This window comes from Sitodiplosis mosellana, unplaced genomic scaffold (assembly GCF_009176505.1).
Source record: "Sitodiplosis mosellana isolate CC-2019 unplaced genomic scaffold, AAFC_SMos_1.0 Smas_scaffold_11, whole genome shotgun sequence".
Lineage (NCBI taxonomy): Eukaryota > Metazoa > Arthropoda > Insecta > Diptera > Cecidomyiidae > Sitodiplosis > Sitodiplosis mosellana.
In genome coordinates, this window is record NW_022595253.1 from 1485249 (window position 1) to 1503742 (window position 18494).

An 18494-nucleotide genomic window follows, 5' to 3' on the forward strand; every position below is an offset into this window, starting at 1 on the left:
TAAACCAGAATAAATTGATATATCAAGACGACAAATCACGCAACAATTTCAGTTCATGAGCTAACGGCATCTCGTCACATGCATTGAATGAAATACAAAAGGCATTTAATCAAATCAATGGACGAAAACCAGTCGTGGGAACAGCATTAAGATATCAAAATATATGAACTGCAATCAACTTTAGCCTCCTCTTGTGTTCGAAATAACCCTAAAACCGAACAGAAAAAAAAACGAAGAAATAATGTTTTTCCGACTTAACACAATTCTCTCATTTCACTGTAATTTTTCATCGGTTATCGTTTTTCTTTTCGTTTTTCTATCAGCACAGATCTACCAGGCTTTGTGTATATGTGTGTGGTGACATTTTTTTTCTCTTCTGTTGAATGATGAAAAAAGGACTTTTTTCATATACATTTGTAAGAACTGGCATATCAGTGTTGACTCAACCGTTCGCGGGAAAACATGATACCCAATTTTTTTTTCTTCTCTGCCTTTGTTGTTTCCTTCGAAACTTCTTTTTTTCTCTTCTTCCTGTTTGCACACTTTTCCGATCCGATTTTCCCCTTGCAATTGACGAAATGGGGATGCTTTCACAATTTTCTGCAGAAAAAAAAGAAGTTTGAATAACTTTCTCGTGCAATCACTGAAATGAAGCGAAGCGACGACATTCGAGAAAGAAAAATTAGAATGGCTAATGTAACAAAGTGAACGATCCAATGATGAAAATAAATTCGGTATATTGCATCGGTTTTTCTTGGTGTCATCGTCGTCTTGTAGCACGTAAAGTGCGTGTATCATTACAAAGTAGCAGAAAAATAAACTCTCAAAGCGAATGATTGCAATTGATGATTCAATAATAATTAATCCAATTTGATGCCAGATGAAAGGAGAAACGATTTTCTCAAATGAAGATGAATTTATCGGTCTTTGTTGTCGTACAGTGTGGCAACAGGTCAGAATTCGTTTGGATTTATAGAAAAAATTATGATTGAATGTTTCCTGTGTTTTTTTTTTTCTCTAGAGGAAAAAATCTCAAGAACCATCTTGGCATTTATTTTAGTTAGTTTATTTACTTGTTGTTCTATCGTTTCGGGATTGTTTGTCGACAGAACGTGCCGTTTCGACAGATTCTCGTATTTGCTGCGATCAAATAAATAAAAAGATATTTTCACTTCGAAACGTCAATCATAAAAAAATGATTGTGCACAAGATTGATGTGAATGTTTTTCGTGGACTGGTGAAAAAAAAAAACCAAAATCGAATCGAATCGCATTCGTCATGGCAATTGCTGAACTTATCATGAAGTGAACGGTAGGAAAAGATTTAAATCATGGATTTGGGATTTCTTGTTTTATTTGCTGTTTTATTCGTTGTTTTGTTTGCCATTTCACGGATTTCACCATCAAACGGAGAGCAGAAAAAAAAAGTAATTGAAATCCATTAATTATCCAGTTGAGAATGCTGGATTCAGTCTTAAATAGGATATTAAAATACAACGAAACAATGTGTAAATGTGATTCTAAGCTTTAGATAAAGAGCACGAATGGAAAAAGTCTCCGATTTCGCATCAGGTTCTATCGTTGGTTGTGTGACCATGGTTCTGGGCGTTGAAATCTTATTCAAATATTTGCCGAGCATTTCAAGTGTATTTAATGCTCATACATTGCGTAGTGCGACGACCAAATAGCAAAAAAAAAAGACGAGAAGAAGAAGGTAACGAATAAGGATTTAACGGCTCTAGAGTCTATCATCCGGCAAGATCTTTGTGTGGAAAATGTCCCTTTTTTTATATTGTGGACGACAATTTTATCCATGCACTGCTTTTGTATCGCACGCTTATCAGGCCGTATTACCGTGGAAATAAAGCGACGGAAATTATTTGAAACAACGACGCCAATGCGAGAATTATTCACTTATTTAGATAAATGGCCTTGATGCCGTTTTAGCCTCCGTTTGCCTTCATTGTTTCACCTCCATCGGTTTTTTTCCTACACACTGTTCAGACTCACACAGTTCAGGGAAAAATCACATTGCCAACAGCTATTTGAAATGACTTTTTACGCTCCGTTTGTGTTACACTTTATATATTTTTTTCCTCTTCTTCTCGATGCTGGTGATAATTGAAATAAGCATATGAATACACTCATTATTAGATCTCATTATCTAAATGCATAATCGAGCAAAAGTTTTTGCTTCCCGACCGAAAGTTTTCTCATTTTAAAAGTTACACTGAAACTGTCAATTAATGTCAAGGCTGGAGGATAATTGAAAATGATTAATGGATTTAGCGTGCGATTATACGTCGAATGCTGGTGTGAGTAAATTAGATGTTGTCTAAATGAATCCTTCATCAGTCTCTATAAAACTCTTTAAATCCATTTACAGCTCATTTTCTATTGATTATTTTCCAAGTTGTCATTTTTTTCTGGTTTGTGATTAATGAGAATAATGTGGTGTTCAAGTGTTACGAATCTTAAAAATTGTACGAAATATACAGATTTGATTTTCTTTTACCAACTACTGTTAAACAAAAGTTTTTCTCGTTGCGTTTTTAGTTTCAACTGATTGAAAAACCACTGACAGATTCAATGAGTATATTGAACTGTATCAAATAATACACTTTAGATTACACCATACCATACGTATTATACCATAATCCATTTTTGGTTAAAATGGCAAACCTTTAAGCCAGCTTTGCTTTCATCAAACGATCCATGTGAAACGAGTTTGATGCTGCTGACGAATTGAAGTTCTCCATGAATTTCTTTACATTTCATGTATGAGAAGTTTTCTAGTTACATCAAAATGTGTGCACGTTGAAAGGATACTATTGAAAGGATGTAAAATCCGTTGAGAAGATGCGTATTAAAAGAGGTTCATTCAAGCCGTGATATCTCCAGGGAAATCAGTTAAGCCACATCATATAACGGTTCATCTATTGAGTCATGTGTGATAACAAAAAAAGAAGAAGAAGAAGAAGAACGCACATTGCAATCCAAATGAAAAGCATATAACAGGTGGAACGAATGTGCTATGAAGCGAAAATGCTCGGCAAAACCTTCCGTTCTCTCGCTCTACAATTGCATTGATCAACGTTTAATCTCAAATGGGTTTTCTTTGTTCCTATTTGCAAAACTTGCACATTTTAATTTTATCTCAAATGCACTCAGCTCTGCCGCAAACACACACACACCATTCAGACGATTTGATAGGGTGAATGAAATGCAGAAAAAAAACGCACGCAATGTGGCTGGGTAGAACGTTGCTATGTGTTGCAAAAGCAATTTGCATAAATGCTTTGGTCAGCAACAACGTTTTTAACTAATTGAAATTGCAGTGCAGAATGAAAGGCGCCGCCAATTTTCGGCTTGGAATTAAAAACCCGAATCGTGTGGACAGAGGAAGAGAAAAGGTAATAGGAAAGGGAGAGAAGATGCAAATGGTCGTCGTAAAACAAACAGAAATCAATTGCAAAGAATACAAACACTTTTATTGTTTAAAATGAATTCCACCCACATCTCTATCTATTTCTCATTCTCCTTGCGCTCAATTCGAATCACTTCAGAATTAAATGTGAAATGGAAAACGCATTTGAATTAAATAAATTATGATGCGTATTTACATAACAGTGAGAAGGAGTTTTCTGCCAGTGAGTGCGCTGTTGTATGACGCTTTAAACTGTATCCATCCCAAACGGTGTTTTTCAATTGCTATTAAAGCTGTTGAACGTCGATTGGGTTGGGTTGTAGAATTTTCAAATACATGCATTGTTTCTGTCTTCATCTTTCAAATAGATTCTCACATCTTCAATTTCGATGCAGAGAAACAAGGAGTGGGATTTGAAAAATGGCAATTGCTGACTAGATTGCTGATATGGAATAGCAAGAAACAATGTATTTATATATTCCTTACATCAGCACTAACATACATAGAATGGAAGGGGAAGTGGGAGAGAGAGAGAGAGAGAGAAAGATTCAAATGTTTTCAATTTTCGAATCAATTTGAAAATTGAAATAATAATCTGCACTTCACTTCTCTTCTTGTACAAGATATATTGGAAAACAATGAAAATCTTCTCACTCAATGGCGAATAGACCATCATCCATTGAAATCATCGGTTAATTTGGTTCAATGAAATCCATAAATAAAATGCATATGCGTTGACCCAATAAATTAATATTAGAGTCATTATTCAGAGATTTTGATGAATTCTTGCGATGAGATCTGCTGCACATTTGAATTGAAACGTACGACATCCACCATTTCACATTGGAAGTGACCATATTTCTTTCATAAATAAAACCAATAATAGCAAACTGGGGCAAATTGGTTGATATTATAAACGATAACAAGGACACAGAGATAATGGCACTTTTGTGAGATAACAAATTGAACCGACAGATTTCTACACTTTCAATGTAGTTTTTTTTTTCCGTTTGGTTCATGAGCAATTTTATTCCATAACCATAGACAATCATCGGGCGTTTGTTTTATGGATCGCAATTGACATTCATCGCAATGAAACTGTGCGAAGAACAAAGTATTTACATAATATGAGTGGCTGGATTACTACTAACAAGGCTGCTATTTAGTTTTTTCGTCATGAGCGAGTCATAAAACATGAAATTATGCGAGAAATTATGTTCATTGTCGTCGACGTTGCTGTTACGTTCTCTGGCTTCTATAGCACTTTTTCTGTTTCTGTCTCGACCGAGAAAAAGAAAACAGATATCGCTGTGTGTATATTTCAGGCATCGATTGTGTGAATGGGGAGACTTTACTACAGAATTTACGGAAAAGAATGTGGAGGAAAAAAAAAAACTAAAACGGGGAATCATCGTTTGCCGGCGCCAAGACATCAGTCTCGCCACGTTGTCTACTTATATCGCTCCGTTTTGGACGAACGGTCGACGGTCGATTGGTATGCGTACATGTTATATTAACCCTCTTTGGTGTTTGTGATTCAGCCGCAGTGGATGCTGCAGAATATTCTGTGTGACGCCAATACACTGATAAATTGGCTGTATGGAAGACACTCGTAAATCGCTCCCGTTTTCATTCTTCTTTTTTTGCCCACCATATCGCAATGTTTTTGAGCAATAACGCCACTGCTTTTATTTGTATTCCGATATTGAAATGATGAAATCAGTCGATTTCTGGTTTTTATTAAAGTTATATGCCGTCGCCGCTATTCTATTCTTTCTTTCTATCGATTTTACCAACATCTATCGATTGACATCAGTATGATGCATGGTATGATGGAACTCTGATGGATTATTCAGAAATACTTTCATTTCCCTAAAATTAAACACTTGTTTTCAACAAAAGGCCCAATTAAAATGCCACAAAACTACCGCATAATAGTTTGACGGAATAAATGGAACGTGCTCAAATGTGAGTCGAATGGCTTTATCAAACGAGACATTCTTTTCCACCAAGATATTGGCTATGACTTAGCAACGATATGCATTAGTCATGCTCATGGTAGTCGAGCGTTGTTGTTTTTTTTTCTTCTATCGAATTATTTACAATTCATAGCGCGAACTATTCAGTTCATTCCCTCGCGTTGAGTTATTTCAATCGATTATTCTGCAATATTCTTGCGATGCGGACGGAGCTTCGGTCCAAAAAATGCAATATAAAAATGAAACTCATTGTCACGCTACAATTCACAGGAAATGAGACCACTCCAAGTCGTATACTTGAAAAGAATGCATTAGAACTGTATTGCTCTTTCTCTCGCTCTCTCTCTCTCTCGCCCTCTCTCTCTGAAGATTCATTTCATTGGTAAATGATGAACAACTAGTGCCATTTTTCCGTATCACTATCGATTTCTCTCTCTCTCTCTGTACATTGATTTTCATTTCTTTTTTAACTTAATTCACAATATTTTCGCTTTTCATATATTACGCTAAAGTGCACCAATAAAATTGACCCCTTTTCATAACGTGAATCAAATTTAACATTTTTTTACTACATATAAACTAGCGTGGCGACCATGCGGCAGATGATTACATTAAATCGAAAAACATTTTTATCGATGAAAAAAAAACACATAAATGCATGCATTACCCCTTCTCAAATTGTGTCTTTCTTCACTCACATGTCATTCACCATACAAGCACATGCACACTAACTTTTTGCGTTTGTCGCCGTTGTTGTTTTCATGCGCCTCATTATTACATTTTATCGATAACACAATAGAAAATGATTAAATTATCTATTTGGTTGTGATTCGAAGAAGCTTTTATTCGTCGTGGCCTGTGCGTGTATGTGTTTAGCTCGTCGGTCGTTTGTTCAATCGACGCTGACGACAATTTAGCGTTCCATAATTAGATTTTGTGAAAGTAAAAATCAAATTTCCGTTATGCTTTTTCCGGCTGATGGCATGTCTCTCTCTCTCTCTGTGTGTGTGTGTGTGGCGTGTGCGTTGTTTATAGCTAGCCGCCGTTTCAAATTTGCTTTTTAATGTTTCACATATTTCGTGATGACAGGAGGAGCAGCAAGGCTCCCTTCTTTTATCTCCTTTTTTCTGTTAGGGCACCATCGCAGCCAACACCAAGAGAGGGTATTTGAACCAGTCTTTAATTACATTTCCTTTATTCGGTGTGAGGCTAAGCTGCGAAACATATGACATTCATTAGTCAGAACGGATCAGTTAAATCATAGAGCTTAATAGCAAATGACATTTGGACCATCGTGACAAATATATTACGATACAAACTTCTGTCTTCTGGACAATGAGTGAAAGTACTCTATGAAATGTTTGAATGAAAGGCCATAATTTATAGTCGAGAACTACGCTAAAACATGTATCCGATTTCATGATTTTGAACGAAAAAAAAAACATTTACTTTGAAGTTGAAAACGATACAGACTCTCTCATTATCATAATTCTTTACCTATTGTGTGGTTGCTGTCCTTTTAGCGAATTGCGGCTAAATGACTTTTTGCCAGTCATTTTTTTTTTGGTTCAGTCAAACAAGAGAGACTAGTAGAGAGGGAGAGAGTGACGACACACACACAAAGCACGTTTTGCGCGCACTTTGGCATGATGCAAAACCACTCAAAAACTGTACGAGTATCAAATATTTTATAAGCTGCTTGTAAAACAGAGCGTATCGATTAAAATCTCAATGACATGACACATCATCGCTCAAACCATCGAGTCATTTGAACAAGTCTTGTGGTGTTCATTTTTCCGACTAAAACAGATTCTTAAAAACGATATTGAACCACCCTATTGTTATCGACGATGAATGGAAGAGCCGAGGAAAGAACTTAATCACGGAAAATCAATGTGAGTGAAATCGAGTCGTTGATAAAGGCTAAAAATCATTGTTACTGATTGACGTTAAACTCTTCGAGAAAATGTGATTTTGATGAATTCTCACTTTTATTGTTATGTTGATGACCGTAAAATGAATTTTTTTTTCTTTGAGCCAAATCATTTGACATTATTGCTCGAAATATTGAGTTCGGAAAGAAAAGCTTGCGAAAAAATACTGAATTATATCGTCATTTATCCTAAGTAAATATTGATGCAACGTAAATAAACGCCTTCTCTGCTGTTCTTGAATTGCCCTCTTGAAGAGTGTTTTCGCAGAAGAAATGACACTTTCTAGTTTGATTCCATCATGAATGGTCCTCAAAAATCGCTTATTTTCACATAGTATTTGATTCACAGCACATTTTATTCCCACATACAAAATGCAATTGTGTTGCCGACATTTAGACTATTATATCGTGTTATTAAGGCACTCGTAGTGTACGTGCTTCGAATTTTTTGCTCCCCCCCACTAAAATCTTCATTTTCGCTTGTATATTTTAAAGAAGTGTGTCACCACTTTTGAATTGAGACATTCAACTGGTAATTGCTTATGTGGTGTTGTCGATGAGAAAAAGCGAAACTTGCGATTGTATATGCATTTGGAGGGTCGTTGACCAAACAAAGGTCAAATAACAAATCACATATTGTTTGGTCTCAACTGAAGAATGCAACTAAATACCGGCAAATAGCTGTCGCGCATCTCTCGCCTTGTACTTGTCCGTTCAAATGGCAAATAAAAAGAGAATCGCCTTTGAGTGACGAATGGAGCGTGCTACCCATAATTCTCAATTAGTTATGACGTATACCGAAATCGATCGAAATGCTTGACGTTTTGCTTTATTGCTTTTTTCTCTCCGATTGTAGTGAAGCAACAGACATGAGTCTCCGATATCGAAATACGGCACAACACTACCGTTGTATGTTATGCAAAGCAATTTTATCAGACAATCGAAGTTATCAGACTCGAACGTATTTTTACAACGATTGGCTCTTACTCGGTGTGTGGCACACCAGGAATGCTCATTCCAAGTATGTGATATGCATTTTAAAATAGTTAGACCATTGTAATGCTGTGAGCGCGAATACACCAAACCAATGGAAGTGGGAGAAAGAGAGAGAGAGAGAGAGAGAGAGAGAGAGAGAGAGTCTACTCTACAAATGCACAACAAATTGCGATGCCATTGGAATAATAAATGCCTCGAGAAACGGTATGAGGTACTCAAGACGGAAATTAAACCATTGAAAAATGAAGAGCGTGAGAAAAATGAGATCAACTTCCAACGCTTTGCCCATTTTCATTCATTTCCGTGCCAACCGATATTGAATTAGTTTGAAAGAATACATGTCAATATCTTACGCACAATTCAAGTGCACACAACAATTTCGCATAATGTTCTACAGATTTGAATTTAGATTAAAAAGGTGTCAATCGGGAGTTATCTTTAATTTAGAGCAAGAATTTATTTCTTTTTTTTAAAAGTGGATTATCGATGAATTTTTGTTTCATTTTTCATTTTTTCTTCACAATTGATAGTCTTAATTGTGTGGAGCGACGAACTTACATTGAAATCTAATTTTGGCTTTTTTTCCCTTTTTTTAATCTAAATCCAAAAAAAAAAGTTCATTTCCATGGAATGCAATCATCAGTCTCTTGATGAAAATTCAACGGTTGAATTTTGATTCGTCGAAAAGCATTGCGGACAAATTCGACTTTGTTTGAAATAATCCTCTTAATAAATGTCTATTTTGGTACATTCGAAATTGCTTCAATTGTTTTGTAATGTAACACGAGTCTACTTCCTTTTCCCTTCTTGTCATTTCTTGAAGGGAGGATTTAATGTACCACCAGCCTCACAACAAATAAATCCAGATTAAATAACCCCAAAAAATAAACATCACTTTTGAGAAAAAAGAATTCGCGATTTCTAAACAATGCAAAGTAGAAATAAATAGGCTTATATTTTCGACCATATAGTAAAGTGCTTCTTATACGATTTGATTTCTATCAATTGCAAGAATGAATGGAAGAAAAAAAATTGTTTTTTTTTTTAAATTGGAATTTTGTGGAAACAAAAGGCTTGGAAAAAAATATGAAATTTAAAAATTAAATTTAATGAAAATGGAAACAAACAAAAAAACAACTCGTAAAATGATTTGATGCTTACCCTCCGAATTTGCTGAATACATTTGATGATCGCTCCTTTAATCCACCGAGTACTTCCATGTTTGTTCGTGTGAAAACTGAGATTTATTCCAGCGTTGTGATCGGTTCGAATGTGTTGTGAGAAACTAAACTTAATGTTTTTTTTTTAATGGTTTTGTTGAGTTTTTGGTTTGATTCAAAGCAGCATTTTTGATTAAATTATTTTTGCTCTTCAATTGTTATTGATATGATCCATTTGTATATATTTAAAAATCAAAATTTATATTGTAAATATTTTTATTGCGTTGCACACAATTTTTCTATTTATTTTTTTTTTTTTTTAATCGGAAATCACTTGAAGCAGACTCCAAAGAAAATATATTGCTTTAATTGGTTGTATAATTATTTTTTCTCAATTTAAAATTAATTTTCACTATCAATGTTGAACAAAAACGAAAACAATTAACAATTTCGATGAATAAATAGTATTTAATCGGTTTTGATGAATTCACAGGAGGAGTAGAGTGGGTGTTTGTGGAATTAAAAGAGCAAAAATAAATTGTAGTTAGATTTGGTGTTTCTATGATGGTGGTGCTGCTGCTCAAAATGAATGGCCTGTTCTATGGTCGTGATCGAAGCAGACAGCGTGATCTTGATTCTTGTCTTCCCAGCTAAACTCTGTTTGTAGCTCGTTGCTTGAGCAAAAGCCACCGAAAGTCGAGTCTTTCGTCTAGCTCACACTCAGACACTCACACGCGCGTTTCAAACACGAATATATTCACAGTTGGAAATTCCCAGTTTGTGAGAGCGCGACACACCACTGAAGAGTTGAACGGTTCGACGGTCGATTTACGTCTGCTGTGGATGCTTCATGTGTCTCTTTCCAGCTCGCTGCTGTGCTGGCACTTTGCATTGCAAACACAACGAGAGCAAAGAATGTCCTCAATCTACCCTCTCAACCACACGCCGCACTATCGGCGCAATCGCAACATCCACACACAGCCTGTGTACGGATTCGAGTTTTTATTCTTGTGCTGGAATTTTTGGGTGGAAACATTATTATGTTGCTACATGTATCCTTGTTTGGCTATGAACTGAAGGAGGTGGAGCTGCCTGACTTTGCTGCTAGATTCAAAATCATGACTGCGAGAGCAGAAGTAGAAGGAGAAACCAGCAAAAAAAATCAATTCTTTTCGTAGCAAATTTTCATTGATTGCTGCACGTGTACGATTGACGATAATTGAAAGAGAAAATTCCAGGGATTTTACATTCACTTTACTAATTAAAAGGCAATTTTTTTCTGCGCCATTATTCACTTTTACTGACAATAAAACGTTTGCCGTAGATGCAATGAAAATGATGGAACTTTTGAAATGCATTCAACACTTTGCGACGATGTCAATTGAACGTGTCCGTTTTGTGCATTGCATAATTACACATTGTACCCGACAATGCTGTTGCAAAAAGCATTCTGATTTTCATGTGAATGCATAGAAAAGAATTTGAACACTACATCAAAATTCAATGAAAAATTTCACACTAACTCTAACTGGCATACTTTTATTATTGACAATAATTACCTAATTTACGGAATGGTAGAAAAATGATGAAATGAATGGTTCCGATGGTAAAACTTGATGTTGAAAAAAGTGTATATTCAAAAATAATCTCTATCTTCATCGCTTTTTTTTCGAACAGCATTGATTTGTCTGACAACAACAACATTTCAACCATTCAAAACCAATTTTCAAATAACATTTAAACTGACACAACCAAATTGTGTTCTGTCAAACTTTGTCTCGCTCACACCAACTATCACACTGCCACTATCGTGTACGAATTGCTGTTAGCGTAAAAGAGATGTTGGTCGAAAAACACTCAGTTTAAATGTTCTTTAATGGACAATGTCTTTGAAATTATTGCGTTTTCCTAGTAAATCACGTAAAAATAATTGCTATTTTCAAAATGCGTAATAGTTTTCATCGTTTCCATTTCGGTTGCTTAAATCCGAACAAAAGTTTCGCCTGTTTTGCACTCGTATTCAACGATTTAGCATTTCGAATCGAAAAGTCACCTTGGAAACATTATTTGAGCATCCTTATCGCGTTATTCAACTGGAAAAAAATAATACAATCTTCACAACAGACAATCATTACGTCGAGTGGATTTATATTCAATTTCGATGTTCTATGATGATGGTAAATCAGCCTCTTGTGCTAATATAGCAAAATGAGTATTATTGAACTTGACGTGGGTTCGTTGATGAGAATTTTAATTTCTATTTTGAACCATTTTCAAGTGGCTATTTCGACGGTTTTCCAAGGGCAAATCATACATTTCGCACCAAAGATTATTGGGTGGTGCTTATTTTTCAAGTCAAAAATATATTTTTTCTGGGAATCGTCTTTTGCTCAGACTGAGATTCGACCTTCGGAATTTCATGTTTCAACAAAACATTTAATATTTTTTTTCGTAGGTCTATTTCGGTTATTTTTAGCAGAGAAGATATTTAAATCTAGAACGTCATAACATTTTTAAGCATAAGACACGAAAACATCATATTCAAGCAAGGAGATTCAAGGAAATTTATTTTGAAGACCAAAATAGCTTGAACTCACACCCGACGATCGAATGCATAAAGTTCATAAATAACATTTTGCGTTGGCCAACAGATTGATGGAAAACCCGAGAAACATGAAAATCAAAATGGTTGCCTAGTTTCGAATCAACTCACGTAGATGCCGAATCACAGTTATATCCTTTTTGTCATCGAGCAGAGCAAAGGTACTCTATAAATATAGAAACTCTGAGCACGTTATTAAAACAGTACCAGACATTATTGATTTTAGCTGAGCTCTTAAATGACAGTAAATGCGATGATACTCTATGTTTTGAAACGACATTCGCTACGTATCAATATATATCCGAAAAATAGCACCATTATTGTGTTCAATCGCTCGAAAATTCTTTAAGGACTCAACATAACTGAAAGCATAAATCTGTGCGTGCGTGTGTGTGTCGGAATGAGAGGAATGCTGTTGCTCGCAATTATTTTGCATAGGCGTGTTCTATCCGAATAACGCCCACGATCCATTTTCACTTGGAAAGCTTTAGCACAAGTTTTGCGTTGAACCAAAACGAATGAATTTACGAAATCAGAACGAAATCTTGCAAACAAATTCAAATGAAAACACAGAAGATAAGAGCAAAAGTCAGGCAACCTAAAATTTATTACCGAAATTTATTAAAACAAAAACCACACAGCATGCGAACTTTCTTGAGGGAGATTTTTATGTTTTGTTCGGTTTTGGTTTGAATTTCTGTGATTTTTTTCCTCGGTTTGATAAAGTTGAACTTTACAGAGTTGAATCGCTACGGTCATGCACACATTTTATAGACGATTGAATTAATACACAATTGTTGGTCGTGACTCTTCTTCAAAAGGATGAAAAAACGTTCAATTGTTACAGTGGGCGTACAATACAATTAAAGTTTTATTTTCACTACGATTTTCGCTATTGGTAGGTGCTTAGTGTATCTGCACAATTACATTTCAACTATTCGCAAAGGTTTCATTATGAAGAGAGTCGCAGAAAATATCACATGGAAATTTGGCTTAAAACCGTGAGAAAACCAAAAATGAATTGTTATTTTGGAATGAACAGACACTGAGCCAGTAATAGTACTAGTCTAGTATTTTTTGCTCACATATCCCATTCAACAGCTCAGATATCGATTTTTTAAACAAATTTCTTTAAAGGAAAACATGAACAATACAGACGTCCAATGTAGTTTTACTACATCATATAAATGCTGAATTTTTTCTCACTGAAGGTATTTGCATTCTGTGCAGCACACGAGAATCCTATAATATTGCCATATTTCATTGCCTCACGAAGTTCCAAAGCTGAAATTTTCATGTGTTCATGACTTTTTATATCTATTTCACTTTTAACCATGTTTATAAATAGAAAACTCTCAATTAATTTGATTAATCCTTTGGTTCAGATGAAGAACTAGGTCATCATTTATGGCCCATTACTATGCATCATAACAATTTTCCCAGAGATTTCAATTGAATCATGTTCCATTCGTGAATTTGTCTTTTTTTTACATTATAATAATTCTCGCCAACACAGTTCAGTTCGATGACATGATATATGAAAAAGTAATAAAAATTTGTTTGAAATAATTCACTATAGATAAATCTTTTTTTGAATCATGAACAATATCGAATATTTAAGTTTGTTGTGTTTAAATACGTGTACACAAACATGTTAAATACATGAGTCGCTAAGTACATTTCATACGTGTTGAATACAATTTGACGTTTTACAGCGGGCGGTTGAATGATTGTGCTTCACAACGCAAAACGTCAGTTTTTGTCGACTACTGATAGAACGCAGATGGAGCAAAATTGAGAAATATTTGTTTTATTTTCCAAAAATCTAACAATTTATTGTTGATTTGGTTGTATTCATATCATCGAAATAGTTTTTTTGCTTGAAAAAGGTGATTTTGTATTAGATAATAAAACAAGAATTGTAGCAGAATATTCAAGTGACGCCGGTAAGTGTGCCATTTAGTTTTGTCAAGCATTTTTTGCTTATACGTATAATATACGTAAGCAATTTTTTTTTTCAAAAACATGTGTGTTTTTTCGCAGTTTTTTGGAACAATGAGTGACAAAAAACGTGATTCGAGCCCATCCAGCCAATCCAGTGGATCTGATTCGGATAGTGATTCATCATCTTCATCATCCGGTTCGTCGAGTTCATCATCTTCATCATCTAGACGATCAGCATCTAATGGGCCTAATGTATCGGTTGAAAAGAATGATATAATTAAAGACAAAACACCCGATGGTTCACCAGCCCGTTCAAATCGGTCTAAATCAAGAGAACGCTCCAAGTCAAAATCAAGAGAACGCTCCAAGTCGAAATCAAAAGAACGCTCCCGGTCTCCTCCACCGACCGAACCTGTTGCAAAAGAGCAAGTTCAGAATGTTGATGTAACAAACGGAGAACATGAATCTACCAAGCGATCGTCAGATGAACCACAAAAATCACCAGAAGAGAACAATTCGCGTGGGTCAAGGTCACCAAACGATGTGCGTTCTCAATCTAAAGAAGTGAAACGGTCTAAATCTAAGGAGATGAAGCGCTCACCTTCCCTCGAAGCGAAACGGTCAAAGGAAGTTAAACGCTCTCGTTCACGTTCACGTTCACGTTCACGTTCACGTTCACGTTCACATTCACGTTCACGCCGGCGAAAGACCCGTTCAAAGTCCAAATCACGCCGTTCACGGTCAAGACAATCCAGGTCATGCCGTTCTAGATCACACAGCCGCCGACGCAGAGATCGTAGCAACGATGGCCGAAGAGATAGGGATAATGAGAGAAGAAGAAGAGGCCCTGAACGACGAAACAGAAGTAACGAAAGAAGAAGAAGAGACCGAAGCTCCGACAGACGTCGTGATGATAAAAATCGTCGTTCAGAGCGAGACCGGTCGAAAAGTAAGGAGCCTGAAAAACAAAATCCGGAAGCCATACCGAAAAAGCAACAGAAAACTGTTGATATTTTAACTTCAAAAACGGGAGGCGCTTACATTCCACCGGCCAAATTGCGTGCATTACAAGCGGAAATTACAGATAAAACATCGGCTGCGTATCAAAGAATTGCATGGGAAGCGCTCAAAAAGTCGATTCATGGATTCATTAACAAAGTAAATGTGGATAATATTGGCGTAATCACACGTCAGTTGTTGAAAGAAAATATTGTTCGTGGTCGAGGTTTGCTGTGTCGATCAATAATACAGGCACAAGCTGCATCACCAACGTTTACCCACGTTTATGCCGCTTTGGTGGCCGTAATCAATTCAAAGTTTCCAAACATGGGTGAATTATTGCTGCATCGTTTGGTCATTCAATTTAAACGTGGTTTCCGACGTAACGATAAACCGATATGCCTCTCAGCCACACGTTTTATTGCCCATTTAATTAATCAACGAGTTGCACATGAAATTCTCGCACTGGAAATTCTTACGCTGTTAGTCGAAATGCCAACAGATGATTCCGTTGAAGTGGCGATTGCATTTTTGAAGGAATGTGGTATGAAGCTGCAAGAAGTATCGTCCAAGGGAATCAATGCCATTTTTGAAATGCTGAAAAATATTTTGCACGAAGGAAAACTGGACAAACGTGTACAGTACATGATTGAGGTGGTGTTTCAAATAAGAAAAGACGGTTTCAAGGACCATGTCGCTGTAACCGACCAACTGGAGCTCGTCGAGGAGGACGATCAATACACGCATTTGATAATGTTGGATGAAGCAACCGATACCCAAGATATTTTGAGTAAGTATAATGGAAAAAGTTCAGCGATTAATTCGAATCATTCTAAATGTGAAACTCTTTTGCTTACAGATGTGTTTAAATTTGACCCGGAGTATGCGACTACCGAGGAAAAGTATAAGGGCTTGAGTAAAGAACTGCTTGGAAGTGATGCAAGCGATGAAGATGACGATGACAATTCAAGCGGTAGCGGTAGCTCAAGTGGCAGTGAGTCAGATGATGAAGAAGAGGCCGAACCAGAGAAAACAAATGACGCTATTATTGATGCCACCGAAACGAATTTGGTTGCATTACGTCGAACCATTTACTTGACCATTCATTCCAGTTTGGATTATGAAGAATGTGCACACAAACTTATGAAAATGGAACTCAAGCCCGGCCAAGAAATGGAATTGTGCCACATGTTTTTGGATTGTTGTGCCGAACAGAGAACATACGAAAAATTTTATGGGCTATTGGCGCAACGGTTTTGTTTAATCAACAAAATTTATATTGAACCATTTGAAGAAATTTTCCGCAATACATATGGAACAACACATCGTTTGGATACGAATCGTTTGCGAAATGTGGGTAAATTTTTCGCTCACCTTCTGTTTACCGATGCCATACATTGGGAAGTGTTTGATTGCATTCAACTCAACGAAGAAGATACGACGAGCTCAAGTCGAATTTTCATCAAAATTTTATTTCAAGAATTGGCCGAATACATGGGCTTAAGTAAACTGAATGCCCGCCTTAAGGATCCAACGCTGCAAAATTCATTTTCCGGTCTCTTTCCGCGCGATAATCCACGTAATACACGTTTTGCCATCAATTTCTTTACATCGATTGGTTTGGGTGGTTTAACCGATGAGTTACGTGAGCACTTGAAAAACGCACCAAAAGTGGTTCCAACACCAGCTGTGCCGGAGAAAGGCGAAAATTGTGATGGTTCATCGAGCTCGAGCAGTAGTAGTAGTAGCAGTAGTAGTAGTTCGGATAGCAGCACCAGCAGTGGCAGTGATTCCAGTTCATCGAGCGATTCATCGTCGAGCAGCTCAAGCAGTTCGGACAGTGAACCACAGAAAAAGAAGAAACGATTGAGCAAGAAAAAATCGAAAGACAAGGGAAAAACATCGAAATCAAAACAGGTAAGGCAAACGGTCTTCGGCCTAAATACTGGCGTGATAATACCAGACAAGCAATTATTGAGGATTAATTATGTTTTTCCATTGCAGAAATCAGAGACCGATGATGAAAAGGATCGTAAAAAGCGAGACCATGCGAAAAAGGATCGACGAACAGACAACAGAGTTGATCGATCGGGTCGGTCAAGCGAACGCAAACGTAAGAGAAACCGAAGTATTGAACATTCTAAATCAAGACGTTCCAAAGATCGATCAAGTCAAAAAGAGGAAAATGGTCATAAAAAACGAAAATATGATGATGAAAGCGATTCGGACAAACGCGATAAACGGGATTACAAACACGAAAAAAGCAAGGGCAAAGATTCAGATGGTTCGAAAAAGAAACGAGCTAGGGATGAAAGTTCAGATAGAGTTGAGAGATATGACAAAAACGATAAACATGATCGGAACGAAAAATACGACAAAAATGGAAAGAATGATAAAAATGAAAGACCGCGTAGCAGAGATAGGGACAGAGAGCGACGGGATAGAGATAGAGATCGCCGCCGTGACAGAAGCACAAGTCGGCATCGGTCCAGAGAACGTAGTCGTAATCGGTCACCACAACATAAAAAACGTGACGAATATCGCTCGCGCAAAGAACGAAAAGTATCCAGTGAACGAGGTTGATTATTCAAACAACAATCCAACGTGGAAAATTTACAGCAACTTTAATAAAATAAATAACCAATTTGTATTGATGAATTCTTTTTTTTTGAAGTGATGAATAAATATTTTTTTTTGAACTCAAAATATACGTGTATGTATCTTTAATCTTTAACAGCTAATTGGAAAATGATTACACTATGCATCTTTAACATCAAGTTCACTTTTATCAAATTCTTCTCGGATTTCTCTTTCTAAGTCAGTTCCCTGATAAATTGCGTGTCGTCTCATGCCTTCTTGTACTTGCGCCACAAAGAATTTCTCCTTCGACCATGCGTATCTAAATGAAAAGCAATGAGATATTATATCACTTTTTTCAATTCAATCGAAATTGATGCATAGATTTGTCCTTATATAGCATACCGGCAATATGACCAGTAGGACAGTGTTATCAATGTGTACGATGCCATTGCATAATTGCAAGCTTGTCGTGGCCTTGAGGTTCGCATAAATGTACCAACACCGATGGCTATACCACCGATGATTCCATTTAGGAAACTCTCCCGGAAGCACGGTATTTTCGAAACATCGCGGCCAAACAGCGTCAATGTCTGCAACAAAATAAATCAAGAAATCAATACTAAACAAATTCAGAAGTCAGCATAAATCCAATCGAATATTTTTTCCAAACAAACCTTGCGACTTTCTTCTTGTTCATCCTCAATATCAGCCATCGTTAAATCCAACGAAGAAAATCAGAAAAATCAATTGTGTTCAATTTTTGTCCTGCAACTTTGTGTGTTTTGTTCACATAACCAAACTGAATGAGTGACATTTGCTGTCAACGCATAGCCATAGCAATGAATTTATAGGTTATGTTCAATCGAAAATTCAAA

The 18494-nt window shown here is 36.4% G+C and overlaps 3 protein-coding genes across 4 annotated transcripts in view; 1 reads left to right on the plus strand and 2 right to left on the minus strand.

Annotated features, from left to right (window-relative positions):
• The window catches only part of LOC129567306 (vesicular glutamate transporter 1), a 31442-nt gene extending 21109 nt beyond the window's left edge, over window positions 1-10333 (minus strand). Inside the window, exon 1 of the mRNA XM_055444068.1 lies at window positions 9496-10333. Coding sequence (XP_055300043.1) covers window positions 9496-9554 — 59 coding nt within the window. The 5' untranslated portion in view covers window positions 9555-10333. The remainder of the gene's footprint in view (window positions 1-9495) is intronic.
• A 2223-nt stretch (window positions 10334-12556) lies between these two features.
• LOC129567333 (pre-mRNA-splicing factor CWC22 homolog) lies at window positions 12557-17745 on the plus strand. 2 transcript variants are annotated; one of them, XM_055444113.1, is made up of 4 exons: window positions 12557-14042; window positions 14140-15829; window positions 15899-16956; window positions 17044-17745. In XM_055444113.1, the coding sequence occupies exons 2-4, from the start codon at window positions 14152-14154 to the stop codon at window positions 17620-17622; spliced, it is 3315 nt and encodes a 1104-aa protein (XP_055300088.1). In that variant the 5' UTR covers window positions 12557-14042; window positions 14140-14151; the 3' UTR covers window positions 17623-17745. The 2 variants fall into 2 exon arrangements, with proteins under 2 accessions (XP_055300088.1, XP_055300086.1); XM_055444111.1 differs by having other exon boundaries at window positions 13803-14042; window positions 15899-17745.
• On the minus strand, window positions 17710-18447 carry LOC129567337 (cytochrome c oxidase assembly protein COX20, mitochondrial). Its single transcript, XM_055444118.1, has 3 exons — window positions 18294-18447; window positions 18022-18209; window positions 17710-17938 (listed from the first exon to the last, which is right to left on the minus strand). Exons 1-3 carry the CDS (start codon window positions 18330-18332, stop codon window positions 17797-17799), a joined length of 369 nt encoding a protein of 122 aa, XP_055300093.1. The 5' UTR covers window positions 18333-18447; the 3' UTR covers window positions 17710-17796.
• Window positions 18448-18494: the final 47 nt, after the last annotated feature.